Source organism: Squalius cephalus, assembly GCF_949319135.1.
Source record: "Squalius cephalus genome assembly, chromosome: 2".
Taxonomy (NCBI): Eukaryota; Metazoa; Chordata; class Actinopteri; order Cypriniformes; family Leuciscidae; genus Squalius; species Squalius cephalus.
Window position 1 is genome coordinate 30,989,371 of NC_137123.1, and position 20,976 is coordinate 31,010,346.

At 37.7% G+C, this 20,976-nt stretch overlaps 1 protein-coding gene across 2 annotated transcripts in view; it reads right to left on the reverse strand.

Moving 5' to 3' along the window:
* Window positions 1-20,976, reverse strand: part of dhrsx (dehydrogenase/reductase (SDR family) X-linked) — a 58,827-nt gene that overhangs the window by 16,680 nt on the left and 21,171 nt on the right. For both annotated transcript variants that reach the window (XM_079852547.1, XM_079852546.1), the window contains one exon: window positions 17,217-17,282. In XM_079852547.1, the coding sequence (XP_079708673.1) occupies window positions 17,217-17,282 (66 nt within the window). The remainder of the gene's footprint in view (window positions 1-17,216; window positions 17,283-20,976) is intronic.

Below are 20,976 nucleotides of genomic sequence, written 5' to 3' on the forward strand. Positions count from 1 at the left end.
CTAAATAAAACAATAATATCTAGCTGAACCAGGCAGTGCAACTAAATTTAAATGCTATTGAATTAAAGACTATAACTCTCTTAATCGATAAAGTATTGACAATACAGCTCACTACAAAGTACATCTTAACTTAAAATCAAGTTCTGCCCATTTTAAATGTATATCTTTTAAGTTACTAATCTTGAAACGTGTCAATTAACTTATCAATCTGTCATGTTTCTTTGATGTAACACTAATTAACTTGCTTTAAATTTGACATCTCCATTTTGAATGAACAGGCTCATATGGAACCTAATCTAAATAATTTGATGTGTCTTTATCTCTGTTTAACGGGGTCACAGATCGTGGAAACAGAAGCTAGAGTTTTGCCCACTCATCATTTCTGTTCTTGTTCTCCATCAACTTTAATTAGGCGTATCATTCATTCAGGCTGACGGAACTAACCTTTGAGCTAATAATGGCTCCCAAGTGAGAATTAGACCATTACATGCCTGCCGGGGTGGAGAGCAAGAAATGTACACAGAAGGCCTTCTAAAAGAGCAGTGATAAAGCTAATGCAGTTCTTTTTTTAAATAACATGTTTAGCCTGATGTTGATAAATGTGCCAGAACATGTCCAAGTTTAGGGTATAAATTCGACAAGGTAGAAAACCCTTCAGGTTTTTATTTTGGCATTTTGTTGATAGGCAAAGTAACCCTTGAAACCCAAGGTTTTTGTTGCTCTAATGTGATTCAGAATGCTGCTGTGTTTACCTCAAAGAGCCCTTTGGGCTTTCGGCTTATTAAAATGAGAAGCTACATTAAAATACTCTAGTCATATGCACATCACTGCTTCAATCAGCTTTCGTTGTCATGTTATGCAAATCCTGGTATTTTGTTCATTTTTTCCCCCTCCCTGAATTATAGTGAGGTGAGGCAAGGTTAACTATGACAAAGCGTTCACCTTTACTTTCCTATCAAAACAGAGTCAACCAGAGTTAGAGGTGGCCCATAGTCGTAAAAAATAGATGGTATGAAAAACTTGTCTGAAGTTTAAAATCATTGGTTACCCGTAAGCCAATCACATAACGTTTGGTTATGACGTGTGTTATGCGCAGGCTCAGCCGCATCTAACTTCCACTGTAAACACATGTATGATGCGAAAACAAAACCATCAAGCTAAATACCGGAGTGAACATGGCTGTGAACGACTTTTGCAAATTATGTGAAGTAAAACTACGCATCCACGCACGGTACAATCAGCGTCTACGTCACGGCTCTCAGCCCGCCCTCTGTTCGTTGATTGGCCGACTGTTGGCCGGCTGTTATGAGGCCGGAGAAAAACGGGGAAAAAGGTCCGAACTGAAATTGAGCGGAAGTACGAAGTCTGACGTAGTCAGGCTAGAGAGATACAGGATCACTGGACTAAAAATAACATTACTTTCCAAAGGATCCTAATGCTAGGAAAGTGGTTATTTATTTTCAACTATGTGAATGTCCAAGTAGAGCTTTATTTGTTTGTTCGGTATATTTCACTGTGGATTCTTTGGTAAATCAGTCGCAATTTTGGCGCAGGCTTTACAAACATACTTTTACTGTAAGATATGGACCCGACAGTAATGCCACAAAATGCTGTTATCTAAATTGGGATTAAATTATATACAGAAAGCGATCAAAGAATGCTCCCTTTATAATCGCTGGAGCTGTCAATCACACAGCGCGAGTCACCAAAACTCCCGTTATAATCAATGACGCTGTCTATACAATGAATCTTATTTACATCGTGTTCGAGCTGTTAGTTATGATGAAAGCATTTGTGAGAGAGCAGATATAAAGTTGAATTGACGAGATCACTGCATTCATGTGCTCAACAGACATGTCTGTCATCCAGTGGCGGAGCCAATGGGGTGTCCAGGTTGGCACCAGACACTCCTTACATCTGATTGGCCACCCCGGGTGCCAATGTGTGTCAATATATTGGATGCAATATCTTGCATCCCGTCTTAAAGTGACAGATGCCTAATATAGCCAACTTGCTACCATCTGTGTCATTAAAGTTAATCAAAGAAGAAAAAAAATCACTAAATGATCTTGACTGAATAACTTTTGTAGCTTTAACAAGGATTGATCTACATTTAATTCATATAGTGAAGATTATGCAATGTTATTTTACGTTTGATTATTCAATTTCTGTACCTGAATTACTGTTAGACCTAAAAAATAATAAAAAAAAAAACATAAAACATGGATTCCAGAAAAACTAAAGTGAAAAAGAATTTGGGAGAAAAAGATAAAATGGATTTCACAGGGCCCTAAATAAACTACATAAAACAATGATGTTAAAAACAAAAATTAATTAAAAAATCAGTTTCTAATTATGTATGTCAGTCCGCATCTCTGCACATCCAGTTATGGCAAACAAAAATTATTCATGTGATATAATATAACTCAGAACTTAGCTAGGTGGTATTACTCTTAACAAAAAGTCAAGCAGTTAATCTAACCCTGCCTCATGAACACCTCTCTAATCCTCAAGGCCTCTTCATTTCTGAGAATTACTGTGATAAACAGCACCACACCTTTAAGGTTTATAGCCCATCTCTGGCTGATCGAAATTGGTTGTTAGGATGGAATGGCCTTTGGTCCCCTTACAGTGCACTTGAACCAAACACTATCAATCCATGAGATCAGCCCAGAAAAATAATGAAGGGAAGGGCGTAAACGGGATGGCAGGAGGGATGAGAAAACCAGGTGCAATGAACAGAGATTCTGATGGCAGTATGAAAACCACAGATGGAAACGGGAAATAATAGGCCCTTGCTGCATCAGACCTATTTATCATACAAACAGAAAACTATTGTCTCTCTGGCCTTCCCATTAATATTTACAATTATATACTATTTCATTGGTGACTTAGAAGTGAAGCTCTTATACCAGTGATAAAATGTGAGTATCTGTTCCTTTGGCACAGAGTGCAGCTTTCCAGTGCTGAGTACTCAACCGCATAATTAAACTAATTATAGTTACACAATTACAGCAATTACCCACTACATTACATTAATCGTCCGACACTACCCCAGTTTAGAGTGTGAAATGCCATTCTGACTAGCAACCCTTGATTACAAAAAACACTCATTTATCGCCAAATAAAAGAGTGTTCTCTGACAACTTAAAATAGCAAAAAGGACAACCTAGGCTATATTAGACTAGTCTTGGTTAAAATGCTCATTTTTGGGTGAATTTATAGTTGCATTGGAATGAAAATTTAACCTATCCATTTTCTAAATGCATGTTATTGATCTTATAGTGAACACTTCATTCATGCATACATTTTATTCTATTACATTTTTTGTCCTTGTAATTTTTGTCCAGCGCATAAACCCACTTCTTTTTACAATTGACTGCTAGCCCGCATTGAGATCTGCCTCCATCCAATCAACAACTAGAGGATTAAAACAAGACCCTGTCTACATGTTTCACTTGGATGTATGTTAAAATATGGAAGAAAAGATCTGTTGCTACTTCTGTTACATCGTGACTTTGACTTTGAAGGGTCACCCAAAAATGACAATTCTGTCAGTAATTACTCACCCTCATATTGTTCCAACCCCGTAAGACTTTCGTTCATCTTCGGAACACAAATTAAGATAATTTTGATGAAATCTGAGAGCTGGCTCACTCCTTCATAGGCTGCTAGGTAATCGATATCTGCCATCCCAGAAAAGTTAGTAAAGACATTGTTGCAAGTGGACACACAAATCGGATCTGAACAGCTGCGATACACAGTGTGGACGTCAATAATTTTAGATCAGATTCCAATTGGATACACAAATAATCGGATTTGGACAGACAGTCTGAATGTAGCCAAAGTGGTTCAGTATAAATTACCTTCCAGAACTGTCTTGCATGACTCCAAACAGCAGCATCTGCCTCCGAAAGCAAGATAAACCATTATTGCGTTTCGTCTGCGTGCTCTGAGACGCAAGTAATTTATTATATATGAAAATGATTATATACAGAAGCTTCTCCTACTTTTCTTAGTGATATTTATCACCAGTTTATCAGGAATTAATGTTTTTGTTCTCTTTGACTCACTGGATGGAAACAATGCTTTATTCTCAAATGTTTTATGCTTTGCAACTTAAATTCGCAACTTTGGATGGAAACATATTGACTTTCCTAGCTGCACCCTTCACACACATTAAATGATTTGAATTTATGACACTGGGCCGAAAGACTATTTAACAGAGGGGATATAAACAGTAAGAGTGATGTCTCTCTGTGGTGACATTGAGTAAAATGACTCATGGAATAAAAGGGCAGCGGGGTGCGATACAGCTGAGTGTGTACGAATGAGTCTTTGGGGGGAGGTGGGGGGTATATCAGGACATGTTCATGGGGCAGAACCCTAATGATGTATTGTGTACTCCCTTAGGTTTCTCTCTGTGTGTTGTGCATATTTAAAAGGCAGTTTATGGTGTGAGGCGAAAAGGATGACTTGCATAGCAGTCCCGTGTACGATAGCTCTACATTGTCTCCCTCACAAAATTTGCTGTGTTTCAGGCTTCAGGGGCCTCATTTATAAACGTTGCGTACGCACAAAAGAAGGCGTACGCTGCTCTCTACGCAATAATTGGTATTTATTAAAAGCAAACTTGACGGGAAAATGTGCGGCCCTTCACGCAAACTCTGACCCAGGCGTACGCACAAAAACGGGTGAAATGAGAAATGGCGACACCGTCGGCAGATGGAAGAAACACGTGAAAGTGAGTGAAACTGTAGACCGTTGTGTAAAAGAAATGGCAATACTGCCTCTCATAAATAATATGAAGACTTCACAAAGCAAGTCTTACAATTAACAGCCTACACGAACACCCGTTTGATCGATCTGCATTGTAAAACAAACAAAATCAAACGAAGATTAGGCTACAACAGAAATGCAAATTAACACATTTTCACAAAAGTGAAATATGTTCTGCAATCATATTGGCATGTTATGCAATTCATCCTCATAACACATCTGTAGCTTGTCAGATGCAATCAAATGGATGGTAATAAAATGCCATGATGCCATCACAATGCGTAATGACGTGAGTGAAGTCACGTTTCTTGGTTTTCTTCTCTGTGTTTGCCATGATTTCGCAATCAATGAATATTAACTTGTGGGAGTTTCACGGACTATTTATGGGCAACTATGGGCGTGACATGAAGCCGCAAAAGCTGCGCTACATTTAGAATTGATTGTGATTTATTAAGGGAAAACTGCGTAGGATGTGCGTGCGCACGGTTTTATAAATCCGAATATTTCTGTGCGTACGCACGTCCTATGTTTCATCCGTACGCCACTTCTGACGCAAATCCTACGCAAAGTTTTATAAATGAGGCCCCAGGCTTCTTCCACAACAACATTGTCAATACAGACATCTAAAGCAGGGGTGCCCAATTCCTATTCCTGGAGATCTACCTTCCTGCAAAGTTCAGCTCTGCTTAACACACCTGTCTATAATTATAAAGTGCTCCTGGAGACCTTAATTAGCTGATCCATGTGTGTTTTATCAGGGTTAGAGCTAAACTTTGCAGGTAGGTAGTTCTCCAGGAACAGGATCAGGTACCCCTGATATAAAGGGTGTTTTTACACTTGGTTAGTTCCAAGGTCTTATAACAGTTGGCATGAATTGACATATGAATGCACCAAAGCAAACCCAAATTGAGGCCATTTCAAGAGCTGGCCCGAGTATGATTTGTATGTATGCAAACAGTTAGTTATAACTGTTTTACTGTTTTCATTTGTTTTACTCCTTGGCACAACATATTTCCTGTTTCAACTAATTGAATAAGTAGATATTGGAGCCACAGGCAAGAAACTGTGCAATGGCAGTGAACTGTCCTTGAGTATGTTCGTAAGGGTATGTATGGTGGCCTCATCGTGCCACTCACTCAATAAGGGGAGAGAAGTCGGAATACCTATTCTCTGACAGCAATGATTTTGAACCCTCTCTTCTCTTTCTTTCTTTCTTTCTTTCTTTCTTTCTTTCTTTCTTTCTTTCTTTCTTTCTTTCTTTCTTTCTTTCTTTCTTTATAAAGCACAATTTAATACAACAACAGTTGCCCAACATACATACAAATAGCCTAAGTAGACACAAATTAAAAGTAAAACATGCCTCAGCACCTAATCGAGATTAAAAGCCCGGGATAGCAAATGAGATTTTAACCAAGTTTTAAAAATGGATACTGTTGGAGCCATTCTGATATGCAATTGTAATATGTTCCACAATTTAGGTGGAGCGACAAAAAAGCCCGATCACCCCTTAGTTTCAGTCTGGATCTGGGAATAGTCGAGAGTAGGGATGTCAATTTTCACAAATTCCCATGATCGATTGTCGTTTCAATTAACGATCAATTTATCGATTAATCGTTAGCCTTAATACTGCAATTTGCGTCCACTGCAGTGGCATATGGCCAACAGCATGACAAGGTGTGCAAATGCAGCTCAAAACGCTATGTTCCTCACCAAATGAATGAGAATGGTTTTTAATATAAATAAAGGGCTAGTAGGATTGTCAAATGTTTCGATGTGATTGATCATTTAATTAAATGACTTATTTAATAATCAAATATAACGACTAATACAACGTGTCACCAACGCCGCCTCAGAAGCGTGCTTGTTAGAATGTGTACACTCTTCCTGGGACAACGCGTTGAAAACGGTAGCTAAACCCAATGAATTCACAACGATTTAATAAAAGTTCTCATGTTATGTAATATGACAGTCCTAATCATAGTGATTATTAGTAGTGCATTGCTGATTGAGCTGCGCGCTGAATGAATACCGGTAAAATGGAGCACTTTGCTAGCGCGTTATTTAACTCAAAGAAACGCATCCTATATGTGATTAATCCGATATATACAAAATAAACATAATATTATAAATTATATCTGCACAAAATGACGCAAATGCACAAGTGAACTTGAACTAAGTTACGTGCTATTCAGAATGACTCATGTTGTGGACGCGCTCTTCCTGGAGCAACGCGATGAACCATGGTAACTAAACCCAAATAATTCACAATGTTTTATTACAATATTGTTCTCTTTATAATGTTATATAATATGACAAACCCAATCATAGTCATTATTAGTCATGCATAGCCGTTTGAGCTGCGCGCGCTGAAGCTGATCACGCTTTACTACAGCGTTAATTCTTAACCAAATGCATCCTATATGAGATAAATCAGATATGGATAGGCCTACATAAAATAAACACAATATTACAACTAACATTTACCCGCAAACTTATAGTCATGATGAAGGTGTAAAATGGTCCCAAATATAACTCTGGTGCGTTCACTTTACATGTTTTGCGGTTGAGCCGCACACACGCCCATGACCCTGCTTAATCGATGATCGGTAAGTTTTATCGATTAAATGTATTATCGACAATTAATCAATCTTCGATTAATTGTTAACATCCCTAGTCGAGAGCAATTGATCAAAGGACCTAAGAGATCTAGCAGATGTGTGCCGTTTTAGTAGGCCAGTAAGGTATGGTGGCGCCGAGCCATTTAATGATTTAAAAACAAATAATAAAAGTTTATATTCGATTCTGAAACACACTGGCAACCACTTAAGTGAAGATAAAATTGGTGTAATATGCTCATATTTGCGAGAACTTGTCAACAGTCTAGCGGCCACATTCTGGACTGCCTGCAACCGCAGTAGTGCTGTCTGGCTAACTCCTATATAAAGAGAGTTACAATAGTCAAGCCGTGAAAAAAATAAGGCAAGAATGACTCTACTCTCTAACTCATAAGAGAGGCCTTTAGGCAGTTAAGTATATTTGTATTAAAACATTTCATGGGAGACCCTCTTTGCAATGTCTTGGAGATCATATACTTAATGTGGTCATCCCATGACAGATCAGATGATATTTGAACTCCAAGCAGTTTAAATGAAGAAATGTATTGATTGCATGTCCAGAAATTACAGGAGAAGGAAGAGAGGGGATGTTGTCATCTTTCCTAGCACTAATTACCATATCCATGATCTTAGCCCCATTCATAGCCAGTGAAAATTCCTGTCCCCATTCTGCCACTGAATCCAATGCCTTCTGGATTAGGCCAGGTAAGGATCCCATTAGAAGCTCAGTGATTGTTAGATCATCAACATATTTCCAAAACTATGAATACTGAGGGAGCCAGACATGGATCCAGATTGTTTATACAGATAAGGAAGAACAGAGGGAATAAAAGTCCCCCCTGGGGAACACCAGCTGGAATTGGATATGAGTTAGACACACAGGAACCCTGTTTCACCCTTTGCTCTCTGTTACTCAGATAACTCCTCACAATGAGCCAACGGGGCGTTTGGCATGCATGTCAGTTAGAGCATGAAGCAATTGACACTGCTCAATTGTGTGAAAGGCTAGAGTAAAATGAACAAAAACCACATGAATGCCCATTTTGGGGTTGTTATTAAATTATTCTTGCCAGTATTGAAGAATCTGATTTAGGGTAGTGTCAGTTGTTCCGTTCGCTATGAAGCCATTTTCCGATGGCGCAATCTTAGTGATTGTATTGTCCAGAATGGCATCTCTGAGGATTCCTGATTAATGAAATCTGGCAGTAATCTTCTGGAAAACTGGGCTTCGTTTTTTTTAGGAACAGCTTTGACCATAGCCTCCTTCCAATGTTTTGGAAAAATATTATGTTGAATGCATGTGTTAAAGATATCCCATAACACAGGTGCCAGTTCTTCATGAAAGGTCTTTAAGACCCAAGGAGGAGTACAGTCAGGACCAGCAGCCTTCGCTGCATTCATTTTGCGATGTCAAGCTTTAACTTGCCCAATACTCAGGGGAGGTATTCTACCACTTTGACAGCTTGTGAATAACATCATCTTCAGAGGGAGAAGTGTGGATCACTTGATCACACGGAAGCAAAATGCTAAGCAAAAGTATCACACTCATGTTGCAAGATGTTATAATCCTGAGACACAACATCTCTCCAATCTCCTTCCATTCCCATTAATGCCTTCACAGACTTAAACAACTGTTTTGGCTTAGTACAGCACAGTTCTTCCACTTCGTTCTTGTGGTATTTTTATTTATTTATTTTTGCATTCTTAATTTATTTGGCAATAACTGATTTTAGATTCATATGGCAAGTTTTATCGCCAGAGTAAAATGCATGCTGCCTCTCTTTTATCAGATCTTTAATTTGCATGGTCATCCAAGGCTTGTCATTATTTGTAATGTAAACTTTCTTTAATGGAACAGTTTTGTCCAAGACCCAGTGGAAGTAAAGGCACTAACGTTTGCCTCAGGGTCAGTAGCCTAATGAATCTCAGGGGTGTGTTTTCTGCAGAAGATGTGTTGAATAGGATTGGAGGACCATTTCCCAGCATTCAACATGATAGTCTGATGGTCAGAGGAGCCAACAGGGGGAAAATGCTCAGGTGACACATACATGGGACCAAAGTTGGTAAAGATTGAATCAAGATGACTGGCCTTTCTTGTTGATCCAGGCACTACTTGTTTCAATCCATGTCTGCTACAGATGGTTTCAGACTTATATCTATTTGTGTCTCCAAGTATGACAATTGTGGCTTGCTGGTAGTTGCATTCAATGTTGCCAAGACAGGGATCCAATTGTGTAGTTAGCATCAGGTTAGGCCATTGCTGAAGAACGTGGTGGAATGCACAGCACAGGAACAATACAACTTAACCTTAGAGGAAGACGATTGGATCGTAATCAGACCCATATAGCTTCCTGTTCATCATCTTCTAAATGAGTTAGTTGCTTTTATGTGTTGTTGTAGACATACAGTGCAACTCCTCCTCCCCCGCTGCCCTTGCGATCCTGCCGATGCAGTGTATATTCTAGAAAAATTAAAGTTGAATCTGGAATAGCAATATTTATCCAGGTCTCTGACACGACAATAACAGCTGACTTATAATAATAATAATAATAATAATAATAATTCATTACATTTATATAGCGCTTTTCTTGGCACTCAAAGTGCTTTACATAGAAGAGGGGGATCTCATCAACCACCACAAATGTGCAGCATCCACCTGGATTATGCGATGGCAGCCATATTGCGCCCATAGAACGCCCACCAAACACCAGCTTATTGGTAGAGAGGAGACAGAGTTATGAAGCCAATGAGTATATAGGGATGATTAGGAGGCCATGATGGACATTGGGCAAATTTGGCCAGGATGCCGGTGTTACACCCCTACTCTTTTGAAAGACATCCTGGGATTTTTTGTGTCCAAGCTTCAAATTTGGAATTTATTTTTTGACTTAAGCACACTGCACGAATATACAAAGTTTCCCGCTGTTTGCACATAATAACTATTCTCCTAAATTGATTCTTTATCTGTTGTAAACAGCACAGCAGACTTAATATGTATCCATTTCTGGTCATAATTTGGAGACAATGGACATATGAACCGTTGTGCAGTGCTGCTTTTTTTACGCAGTAAAAATGCCCCTCTCCGCCATAGACAAAAAAAAGTGCCCGCGCCCAAAACCGACTGTGGATGTCGTCTGTGGATGAGAATCCAAAAGAACAAGGATTGGTGGGATGTTGTCCTGCTCCACTTCACAGACGCTGAGTGAAAGGAGGAGAATTTTAGAATGACAGGACACTCATTTATTTGACACTTTATTCAACAGGAAGAACAGCTCCTTCACGCGTCAGTCCTTTCAGTTTCGGTTTTCAATCCGATCAAGTGTTTTACATGTTCTCTCGATCGGATTAGAAAAGGAATAAACCACCCCTTTCAATCCAATCGAAATTGCATTCGGATCAAGCTCGATCAGATCGATTAAGATGTTTACATGAGGGCTTATTTTTAGTCCGATTGAGCCGTCAATCCGATTACTAATGGATTATTTGGTTGCATCTAAACGTAGCCGATGCTGTAATGTATATTGAAACATCGGAAATGTGTTTAAAAATCATATCACCGTTATTGAAAAAAATTATATTGCGATATATATTGAATTATTGTCCAGCCCTAGGAAAAAAAATCTTAAAATTGCTTTAAAGGTTACAAAGGAAACCATCTAGATCTACTATAAAGAAGTAGGCTGCAGTTCCTAGAATCCATCCAAAATCTCCTAAAGTTGATGCCATCATATCCTTGCTCCCAAATTAAACATGTTGTCAGTCAAAAATGTAGTTTGAATGTGCGTTTATGCTATACTAAGTTAAAATTTATTAAAAGACGAAAAAAGCAAGCTACCCAAACAGCTCCTGTGATGGCAAACCTAAATTTTCAGTAGACAACACTTCAGTCTTCAGTTACACACAATCCTTCAGAAATCATTCAAATACACTTGGTTCTCTGAAACAATTTTTTTTTTCTTATTATCAATGTTGAAAACAGTTTTGCTGCTTAATATTTTTGTTAAAACGGTGATAATTTTTTTTTTTCAGGTTTCTTTCATAAACAGAAATTTCAGAGGAACAGCATTTATTTCAAATAGAACATCATAAATGTATTGAATAAAAATAATAATTTCTTTTAAAAAAAGAATACTGACCCCAAATTCTAAAATTCTATGTACTTTGTTTAGTTTTACTACAGTTTTATACACTTTTGTACATTTTTAATTAATCTCATCAATACCATCAATATGCCCTATACTCAAATATTCAATTTAATATTAAAGTAACACTTTTTGGTCCATGTCCACTTAAAGAGGTCTTAGTTTGGTTCTTGAAAAGAGGACTAAATGTGAATAAATCGCCCCATTTTCGATTGTGCCTGAACCTGAAGAGAGACAAGAACCAATTATCCTGGTGTTCTCCAAAAATAAAAACCTTTAGAAACTCTATGATGGCAAGTTCTGTCTGTGTATTTACACTCTATGCTTTTCATTCCAGACTTTCTCAAAGCCCTTCGTGAGCTGTCTGTCCTGGCATGATTGATCGCTGGCGTGCCTTTAGAAGAGCTGCTGGACAGGAATGCCTGCAGATGTTCTGTTCTGATTAAGAATCCGAGCAGCACTAATGAGCACAAGAGCCCATGCAGAACTCCTGAGTGCTGTTTCCTGATGGCACCTGACCAACAGGTCTGCTAAGAGGCGAGTTAGTCTCGAGATACGAACCACCACGGAATATACCCGTCTCATCCTTATTTGCTCTTTCTGTTACCATTTTCAGTTTGGATGTGCCAAAGAGTGTGGTAATGAGGTAATCTTGGCACCAGAGGTCCAGTGCCAGCTGGAGGCCATTGTGATTGGCATACCTCCAATTTCAAGTACCAACAAAGACATTTCCCCCCTTCTCCATTTTCAAATGCTGCCAGTAAATCAGACACGGGCTCCTGAGAGAGGAAGACTGATAGAGAATAACTCCTGGGTAAGTGACAGCTCTGGCTGAGATGCAGGGTTTTGTCAGTCGAGTCGGACTCCAACAGGTCTCTGAAAATGTAGATGGAGGATGCAGATTGGGCAGTACATCTTAGAAAGGATGATAAGATTTATCTCTCTATATCAAGACAGGAAGAGACAGAGCAGATCAATAAAGGATGGAGATAAAGAAGGGAATGAGCTGTTTTTTTTCATTGACGTCATAATTGCAGTGTCACACTTCCATTATAATGAAGACGCAGAAGATAAAAATGTTTGACTGTTATATTACAAACATGCAAAACACATGATATAACACAATTATATGCACAAACACTATCAAATGCTCTGTATTTGACACCTCACAGACGTAGGAACCTCCTGTTTGGTGCATATGCGCCGGTGTCTCAATAATATTTTTTTTTTTTTAAACGTATGTGAACCTTTGACACACAGTGTGTGTTCTGGCCATATGCTGGGGCGTCTGTCTAATTACATCAGGCGGTAGGGTGCCGTCACACCTACAATGAGCCCTCAAGTAGACATTTTACTAAACATTGACTCCACTGGTGAGGATCCAGAAGGTTCTGTGCAGGTTCTGGCTGTGCAGACATCTGCTCTTCACATCAGCTGTAAGCTGGCTTTCAACAGGTACCACAATAAACTCTCACCATGTCACACTGACAATTACATAAAGGTTTATAGGAAGTTTATTGTAAACAGTTCCATTTGAGAATGTAGCATACCAACACTGAGAGTCATAAACCTTGGTCTTAAAATCTTGATACCACAGACCCCTTTTTGTGTATCAAATAATTACTTTTGGGTTCGAACAGTTTGTCATAAGTTTACATAAACTACCATTCAAAAAGTCTAAGGTCAGTAAGATTTTTTTGTTAAAGAAATGAATGCTTTTATGTGAATGCAAGGATGCATTGAATTGATCAAAACTTAAAAGTAAATACAAGTATAATGTTACAAAGATTACAATTTTTAAATAAATGCTGTTCTTTTAAACATTCTATTTATCGAAGTACTAAATACTAAATTGCTGGTACTAATGGTACTAATTTCTAGCAAAAAGTATAGAACTGAAGTAATAAGCAAGTGCTTACTGACCCCAAACTTTTCAATTGTGTATATTACAATCAACCTGTACTTTGTTCAGTTGTAAAATATGTTTTATTAGTGCTGATTAATTAATGTTATCAATACTAAGTCATCAGTTAACTGCCCCAATTCTCAAATATTAAAAAGTATATTGGAATCAGACGACGAGAATCAAATTAGTGAGTCTAAAAGAAACCTTTGGTGAACAAAAGACTTGAATCACTGGAATTAATCAAAATTCCTCCCACTAGTGGTTCAGATCAATGAACCACAATCAGAGAAATGTCAAATGGAGAATGTTTGGAGTTGGCAGTTTGGAGTCACAAAAAACACCAGAGCAACATCCAAAAATTGCTCAGCATAACTAACATCAAAAAGAAACTGGGCAAAACTAGCATCCATGGCAGAGGAGCAAGGTGGAAACACCAAGAAGAACACAAAAGCTTGCAAGAAGAACTTGGATGATCCTGAAGAATTCTGGATCAAGTTTTTATAAAGAGATTAATCAAAAGTAGAACTTTGGGCTTGTTATGTCTGGCGAAGTACACAGCATTTCATATTAGAAACCTATTACTTAATTCCACATTTCTACAATCGGAAAAGCCAAAAGAGAACAAGGACGAGAACAACCATATCATTTTTTTTTTTTCAGTGTAATCATGATCTTGCATACTTTTTAAGACAGACAGTATGTAGATTGAGATGAAGTCCGTCTGTGCAAAGCAGAAGAAGAGACATTTAAACAGACATTCGATGGCCATACAATATGTATGTCACATATCAGCACATCTTGGTCAAACAACTACAGTAAACTCTGAAAGTGCATGTCAGGCTCCATGACCACATCTAACATCTGACACTTTCTGAAAACCGTTGAGATGAGCTACAAAGGCCTTGTCAATCAGAAATCACACCAAAGATCCAGCGCTGCAGCAGCTGCTTGGAGAAAGAGACAAGCGGAGGAGGGGTGGAAAACAGCCTTGAGAACATAACTGTCCGCCCATCCAGAGTGACTGAATCCATAACGTGTTGACAGGGTGTATTGCCGCCTGCCACGGCTCAGCTCTGTACGTCTGCCTTGTGTTGTCAGGGCAAGAGAGAGGAGAGAGGAGAGCGGATCAGCGTGGGACGAGTGTGCCTGCCAGCAGCGCTTTGCCCTGAATCAGTCACTCAGCACTATCTGTCTAAGATAGACATTATCTTGGAGCTGCAGAGTAAAGGGTCAGTGTGACCCCGTCATGAGCTTGGCCTGTGCCATTTTGGGTGGTTCAGTTCAATTGAGCTTGGGTACATTCAACTAAAGCTATTTAAATTCAACACTTTAAGGACTACACAGTAATTTTTTTTTTTTTTTCCTGGTGCCCCGGTTGGGCAAATACTTAAAATTTTAGCTTGCCCTGCCAACACTTTGACTGGTATACTAGTTCAAAAGTTTGGGGTTGATAAGAAAATAAGTATCTTATGCTCACCAAGGCTACATTTATTCAATCAAAAACACAGTAAAAACAATACTATTGTGAAATATTACAATTTAAAATAACTTTTATTTTTTTTCCATTTTAATATTTTTCTATTTTAATATATTTATAAAAAAAATTATTCCTGTGATGGCAAAGGTGAATTTTCAGCATCATTATTCCAGTCTTAAGGGTCACATGATTCTTTAGAAATCATTCTAATGTTGATTTGCTGCTCAAGAAACATTTCTTAATATTATTATCAATGTTGAAAACAGTTGTGCTGCTAAATATTTTTGAGGAAATGGTACTAAAAAATGTTCAGGATTAAACAGTTTATTTGAAACGGAAATGTTTTGTAACAATGTAAATGTCTTAACTGTAACTTTTGAACAATTTAATGCATCCTTGCTGAATAAAAGTATTAATTTCTTCTTTTTTTAAAAATACTTTTGAACCTCAGTATGTCATGTTAGGCATATTTATAATATTTAACCCACTCTAACTAATTCTTCCACAACGATCACAAGTCATCCTCACAATTTGAACAAAACCTCATGTTAGCCAGTTAGAAAACTGTACCATGGTGAGCAAAATTTGCAACAACAAATGTACAAAATGTATCACAGACCAATGTATAAAAACACATGTGAAATCAACTAATATAAGATACGTATAATGTCAATGCAACAATGGTCCAATGAGGGTTAAAAAATGGCTCCTTAATATGTTCTTTGATATTGTAGTGATTAACTTCTGAATATAATTTATATTAAAACAGGCTACTTTTGTGTAAGGCAACTGCATGTCATATTCATAATGCATGCTACACAATCAAAACAAGCCAAGAACTGTGTTCCTAAATCAGTTTATTGCCATTCTACACAGTGCCTAACTTCACACTGGCCCACTTAGCAGCATGAAATACAAAACTATTATTCTAAATTTTAATAAATAATGCATAAGCAAGCAATACAACAATACTTGAAGCTAATGCTGCAGGTTTACACATCTCCAGTTACAAAAGTGAAACACACAGGACCTGTTGTCGTTAATAGTGACAAAGATTCAACACTTTTCATGATTTGTTAATTGCGGTAACAATAATCGTAATCTTGATTAAGTTTTCAATTAATTGTGCACCTCAAGGTACATTTAATTCACATTTAATTACAGTTATCAGCATGTGTCATAATGATGCTTGTGTTGAATTTTAGTGCAATATTTTACTGTGATTCAGGAGCAAAAGAAATGATTACATGAAATAGAGACAAACATTGACGTAAACATTTTCAAGCGTGACCTCTTTGACCACACCAACTTCTTTTAAACCAGCAACATTCTGGCACAGCATTCATTTTTAATAACCTACCAACAGCAACATTTAGACTGTCCAATTGAGCAGCAGTAAACAAAGTTCCCATACAGCCTTCTGAGCCCATTATAATTACATGTCTTATCTTTGTCAGCTCAGTCTATCTTTTTTCCTAAATCAACTCTGGTTTAACTGGATGTGATGTCTAACCCTCATTAGGTGATTGTAGTCGTATAAAGAGCGATCATGTGTCATTATTAGACCAGCTTAGAGAAGCACAGTGACAGATCATGCTGAGCATAAAGCCACACACATAAACAGACCTCCAGCCAAGCCTTAGCTTGTTTTGAAAGACTCATTTCTTGTTAGCACATCTGACTTCTTCGCAGTATTGCTTTTTTTGTCTCTGAACCAAAGACCAATTTCAAAACTGGTATTTAAAGTTACAGTTTCAGACAAACTGACCCTGACCCTAGATGAGGGCAGAAGGACAGCTTTCCTTCAGTGCATTATTTCTCAACTTCAATAGCCCAATGATGAAAACTCGGGAGTGAAAACCGATGGGCCTGTTCTCGTCTAGCAGTTGAAAATCCACGTGGGGGAGGGGTTGATACCGCAGCGAAGCGAGCGTGCCTTCATCCGAACCGCAGCTCTCGATATCCCATCTGCATTACAATGAGGTTATGGTTCTTCAGCGAACACAATCATCAAACATCTCTCTCTTGGTATTCTTCTGCTTGCTTTCACACATTCTTCCAGTAAACACACCAGCCCAAACATGGCAAGAAAAATTATCCCGTTTAGCTGCAAGTTAAGTGGTATCAGGTCGTGGTGGAGTAAATCACCACCTCAAGGAGAACGTAAAGGTCAGGATCACCGATGGAAGAGTGTGTAGACATGATGATGTTCGGGAATACACAGAGCCTTTCTTACATGTCAGACCAGCTAAAAGCCCCAGGCCCTCCAAAAACATTTAATTTAGCAAGAATTTTACCTTTTCCCTGATTCAACTCCTGAATCTTCTTCACTGCTGCCAGACCCTCCTCTTCATTGTTCCCAGCTGAAGAAAAGAAAGAAAAGACAGGAAAAGGTGTTAAATATACAAATTATTAAGTTATCATTGCATCAATGCCACATGAAGAATTTAAATCAGCAAATTAGTTAAAAAAACGAATATCAAGATCACTTTATATAATGAACAGATTGAATTTAGGCTTTAATTCACATAGAGACATTGATCAGTGAACGTAAACAGAAGCTCAACCGAACCTGCTTGGTGCGCGAAAACAAACCTCATTGATTCTTGCTGAAGATTAAACGTGCTGCGTAACATGAGAATGAACCTCATCTTCAGTTTATCTTAACTGATGTGTCAATTGATGAATGTTCATATGTGAATAAAAGCCGAAATTCAGTCTATTCATTATATAAAGCGATCATGTCTCTTCAGAAAATTTGGACTAAACCGCTCAATTCATGTGGATTATTTTTACGATGTCTTTATAAACTTTTTGAAGCGTCGAAGGTTCAGTTGTGTAAGCTCGGCCCAAAAATCGGCATCCGACCAGCGGGGAAGGTATCTGCGTGTTACTGTCTTTTCTCGTGGCAAAGTATTTTTGATTAAATGCAATACATTTTCTCATATGTATTTTCTCGTTATTTCATCTGACTCCATAAATGAAAAGGTTTTAATGATATCCGTGAATCAATAAAAATGAGCGAATGTTTGACTTTTCTTTTTAACTCTTTCATGAAAATAATGTCCAAGTCAGTTATAATAATTAAATGTAACAATTTATTATGTCAGGTAAATGTATCATGCCAATTTCATAATCAGTTCAGGGATAATCAAGACAATAACACTGAATGCTCTAGAATAAAGAGAAAAGATGCAAACCTAACATTAAAATACATGATGCTAAGAGTTTTGGTCACTCTTATCATCATAGGCCAACTTGAGTTACAAAAAGGCCAAGAGCCCTTTGCTGCATTTCATTATATAGACATAACCTCTTTCACATGGAAACATCTGCTAACAATGTGAATTTACATTCAGAGTTGACACCTTTAGGGGGTATGAGACCATTTGTCTAGAGACCACCTTCCTTTGTGTGCCAGTTACCTCTACACTCTTAAAAACCTTATTACCTTTTGTTTTACTTATTTGAAAATGAGACATTTGTACCAGTCGCACTGAGACATTTCAAATGATACCAAACGTATTATACTCAATGATAATTATTCTAATAATGATAATGATATATTATTAACTATGGATTTTTGGGTGAATTCTGGTGATCTTAGCATGAGAGAGAAGGAGTATAGAGTGAGGAGAAGGAATGTAGATTAGGATGATTCGGAGGTGAGACTTTTGTCTCGATAGTGCACAAGGGTGAGTTAAAATGTTAATGCCTACAATAATGCCTACAGAGTCAGAGTGCTGTATAGAGATGAAACAGGTATAGTTTAGTAGTTTAATTACGGTTATTATAACGTATTTGTCATCTGCTTGTAGGCTATGTATCCATTATTTATTAATAGCCTACAAGTCTGCTGTCTGAATGATGATCAAACATATACTGATGAGTTTAATAAAGTTTATTGTACATCACACAAAAGATGAAGCGTCAGTTTTACTTCAGAAAATCACCGTAAGAGCTGAGTAAACAGTAAGTTATAAGAAGTGCGCAAGTAGCCAGTAGAATTGAGGGAGCATTCCTCTGGGCGGAGGTTAGTCAAAAAACGGTTCTACTGACGCCATTAAAGAAGGAAGTAGAGGGATGTAGTCCAAACAAGCCGTTCACTGTAGTCGACTTCTGTTAAATAAAATATCTCGCTTGGCATTGAACTTTGAGCTTTATAATTTTACAGATATTATTTATGCTCTAACAGCAAAATTACACACTAACTAAAGTTTGAAACATGGGATCACGAAGAACGGGACCTTTAATTATGTATGGTGCAGGTCATCCCTCTCAAAAAATCTTTTGCCATGTTGAAATGAAGTGATCTACAAACGTCGGAAAGAATCTGCATCGATCTGCATGCTCATTGGCTGCACTCTCTGTTGATACACTAGTAGCATAGTGTTGTTTCGTGATGTGAAAAGCATTAGACAATAAAATTAAACAATATAATTTACTTATTATAGTGTTTTACCAGAAGAAACAATTGGAGGATCAGTGCCATATGGCCAGACTGAGAAGAAGAAAAAGTCTGAAGCCAAAAGACCAACAAAGAAAAACAAACAAAGACAAAAAAAACGTAAACATTGGTACAGTAGCGCATACACAAAGTGAAAAGATTTATTGATGGAGAAAATCCTGAGAAGTTATTCTTTTTGTTGGACATGTAAGGGAATTAATGGTGTAGAACAATATGGGCGATGTGGACTATATCTCAATATTTTCTGGAATTTATTGCATTAATGATATCATTGACGATATAAATATAGTACCATTCACCATTGTTTTTGGCTTCAAATGACAGCTGCATGCATTCTTGAGAGCCTCAGAAACACAAACATTGATCTAGAGTAAAACGTACCCATCATCAAATAGGCTCCTATAATATACCAATTACATAAAACACAGTAAAAATCCCAACACCAGCCCTAGCAGAAATGGAAAAGTTGCAGATAAACATTTCTTCTGTAAAAGTGCAGATAATGTTTAAATAGTGCAACTGTACTGAAAAACACCACACAATAATAATTACTCACAATAATAATTCAAATCAATTACAAGTTTGAAATGTAAAAAACGTACGATAATACTGATAAGATAATAATACTACTATAAATTCTACTACTAATAACAATATAAACCGCACTAAGGATTGATGAGCTGCTGGGTTCATGTCATGAATATTAATCACGTCTGCGTCTGCGCATTAGTTTCTGCTTGCTCAAAAAGGCTGAATAATTCCAAAGGAACTTCCTTATTTTTACAAGAAAATACAACAAATAATATCGTTAACAGAGCATGTCAATTCTGCGTGGTATGTAAGAGTCTCTTTCTCTCTTTTTAGTGTGTTGAGTAACACTGAGCGCTCTCAGTAAAGCGATGGCGAGTCGGGCCCCACACTAGTGTTTGTTTACTCTGTGTCAAATACACTGTGCATTCATTGGGATGAACTGAAATAGTGCGCTTTACGGACCGCTTGACGGAGAGCGAAACTCTCACGTGCTCAGTCAGTGCTCGGCGAGTGAAAATATATAGTGTGTACCAGTCCCAGATTGTAGAGGTAGTTCTTCGTTTAGCGATAAGAGATAAGAGTTCTTTAGTTTGAGCTGCGAATGGGTCCCAAACAGAAATAGCCAACGTCATCAACTAGGCCTAGGCTTTATCGCTATTATCGCAGGAAGACTAATTCTTATTGTGAGGAGAATTTTTACCGGTATGTTACAAACGATAATATATCGCCCATCCCTGGTAGAACGCTCTCTAAAACTCACTAGTATCAGTATCTAATTTCCATAAAAGTCAGATGATCATGCTGATCCACGTCGATAGATGGCAGTGTAGTGTCTAACAGCACTGTGGGACTAAAGTACAAAAGTACATAAAGAAAAGTGATGCTAACGCTACCTGAAGAACTACTGAATGCACCTTTAATCAATTGCAAAAAAAAGTTATTTCAAGAAAAAAAGAATCAAAATGCATAGAAATGCATATAACATTCAGCCATCAACCATCAGAAAAATTATGTGCAAAAATGTAACTTAACTACCCATCAAGGTAACATATTAGCAC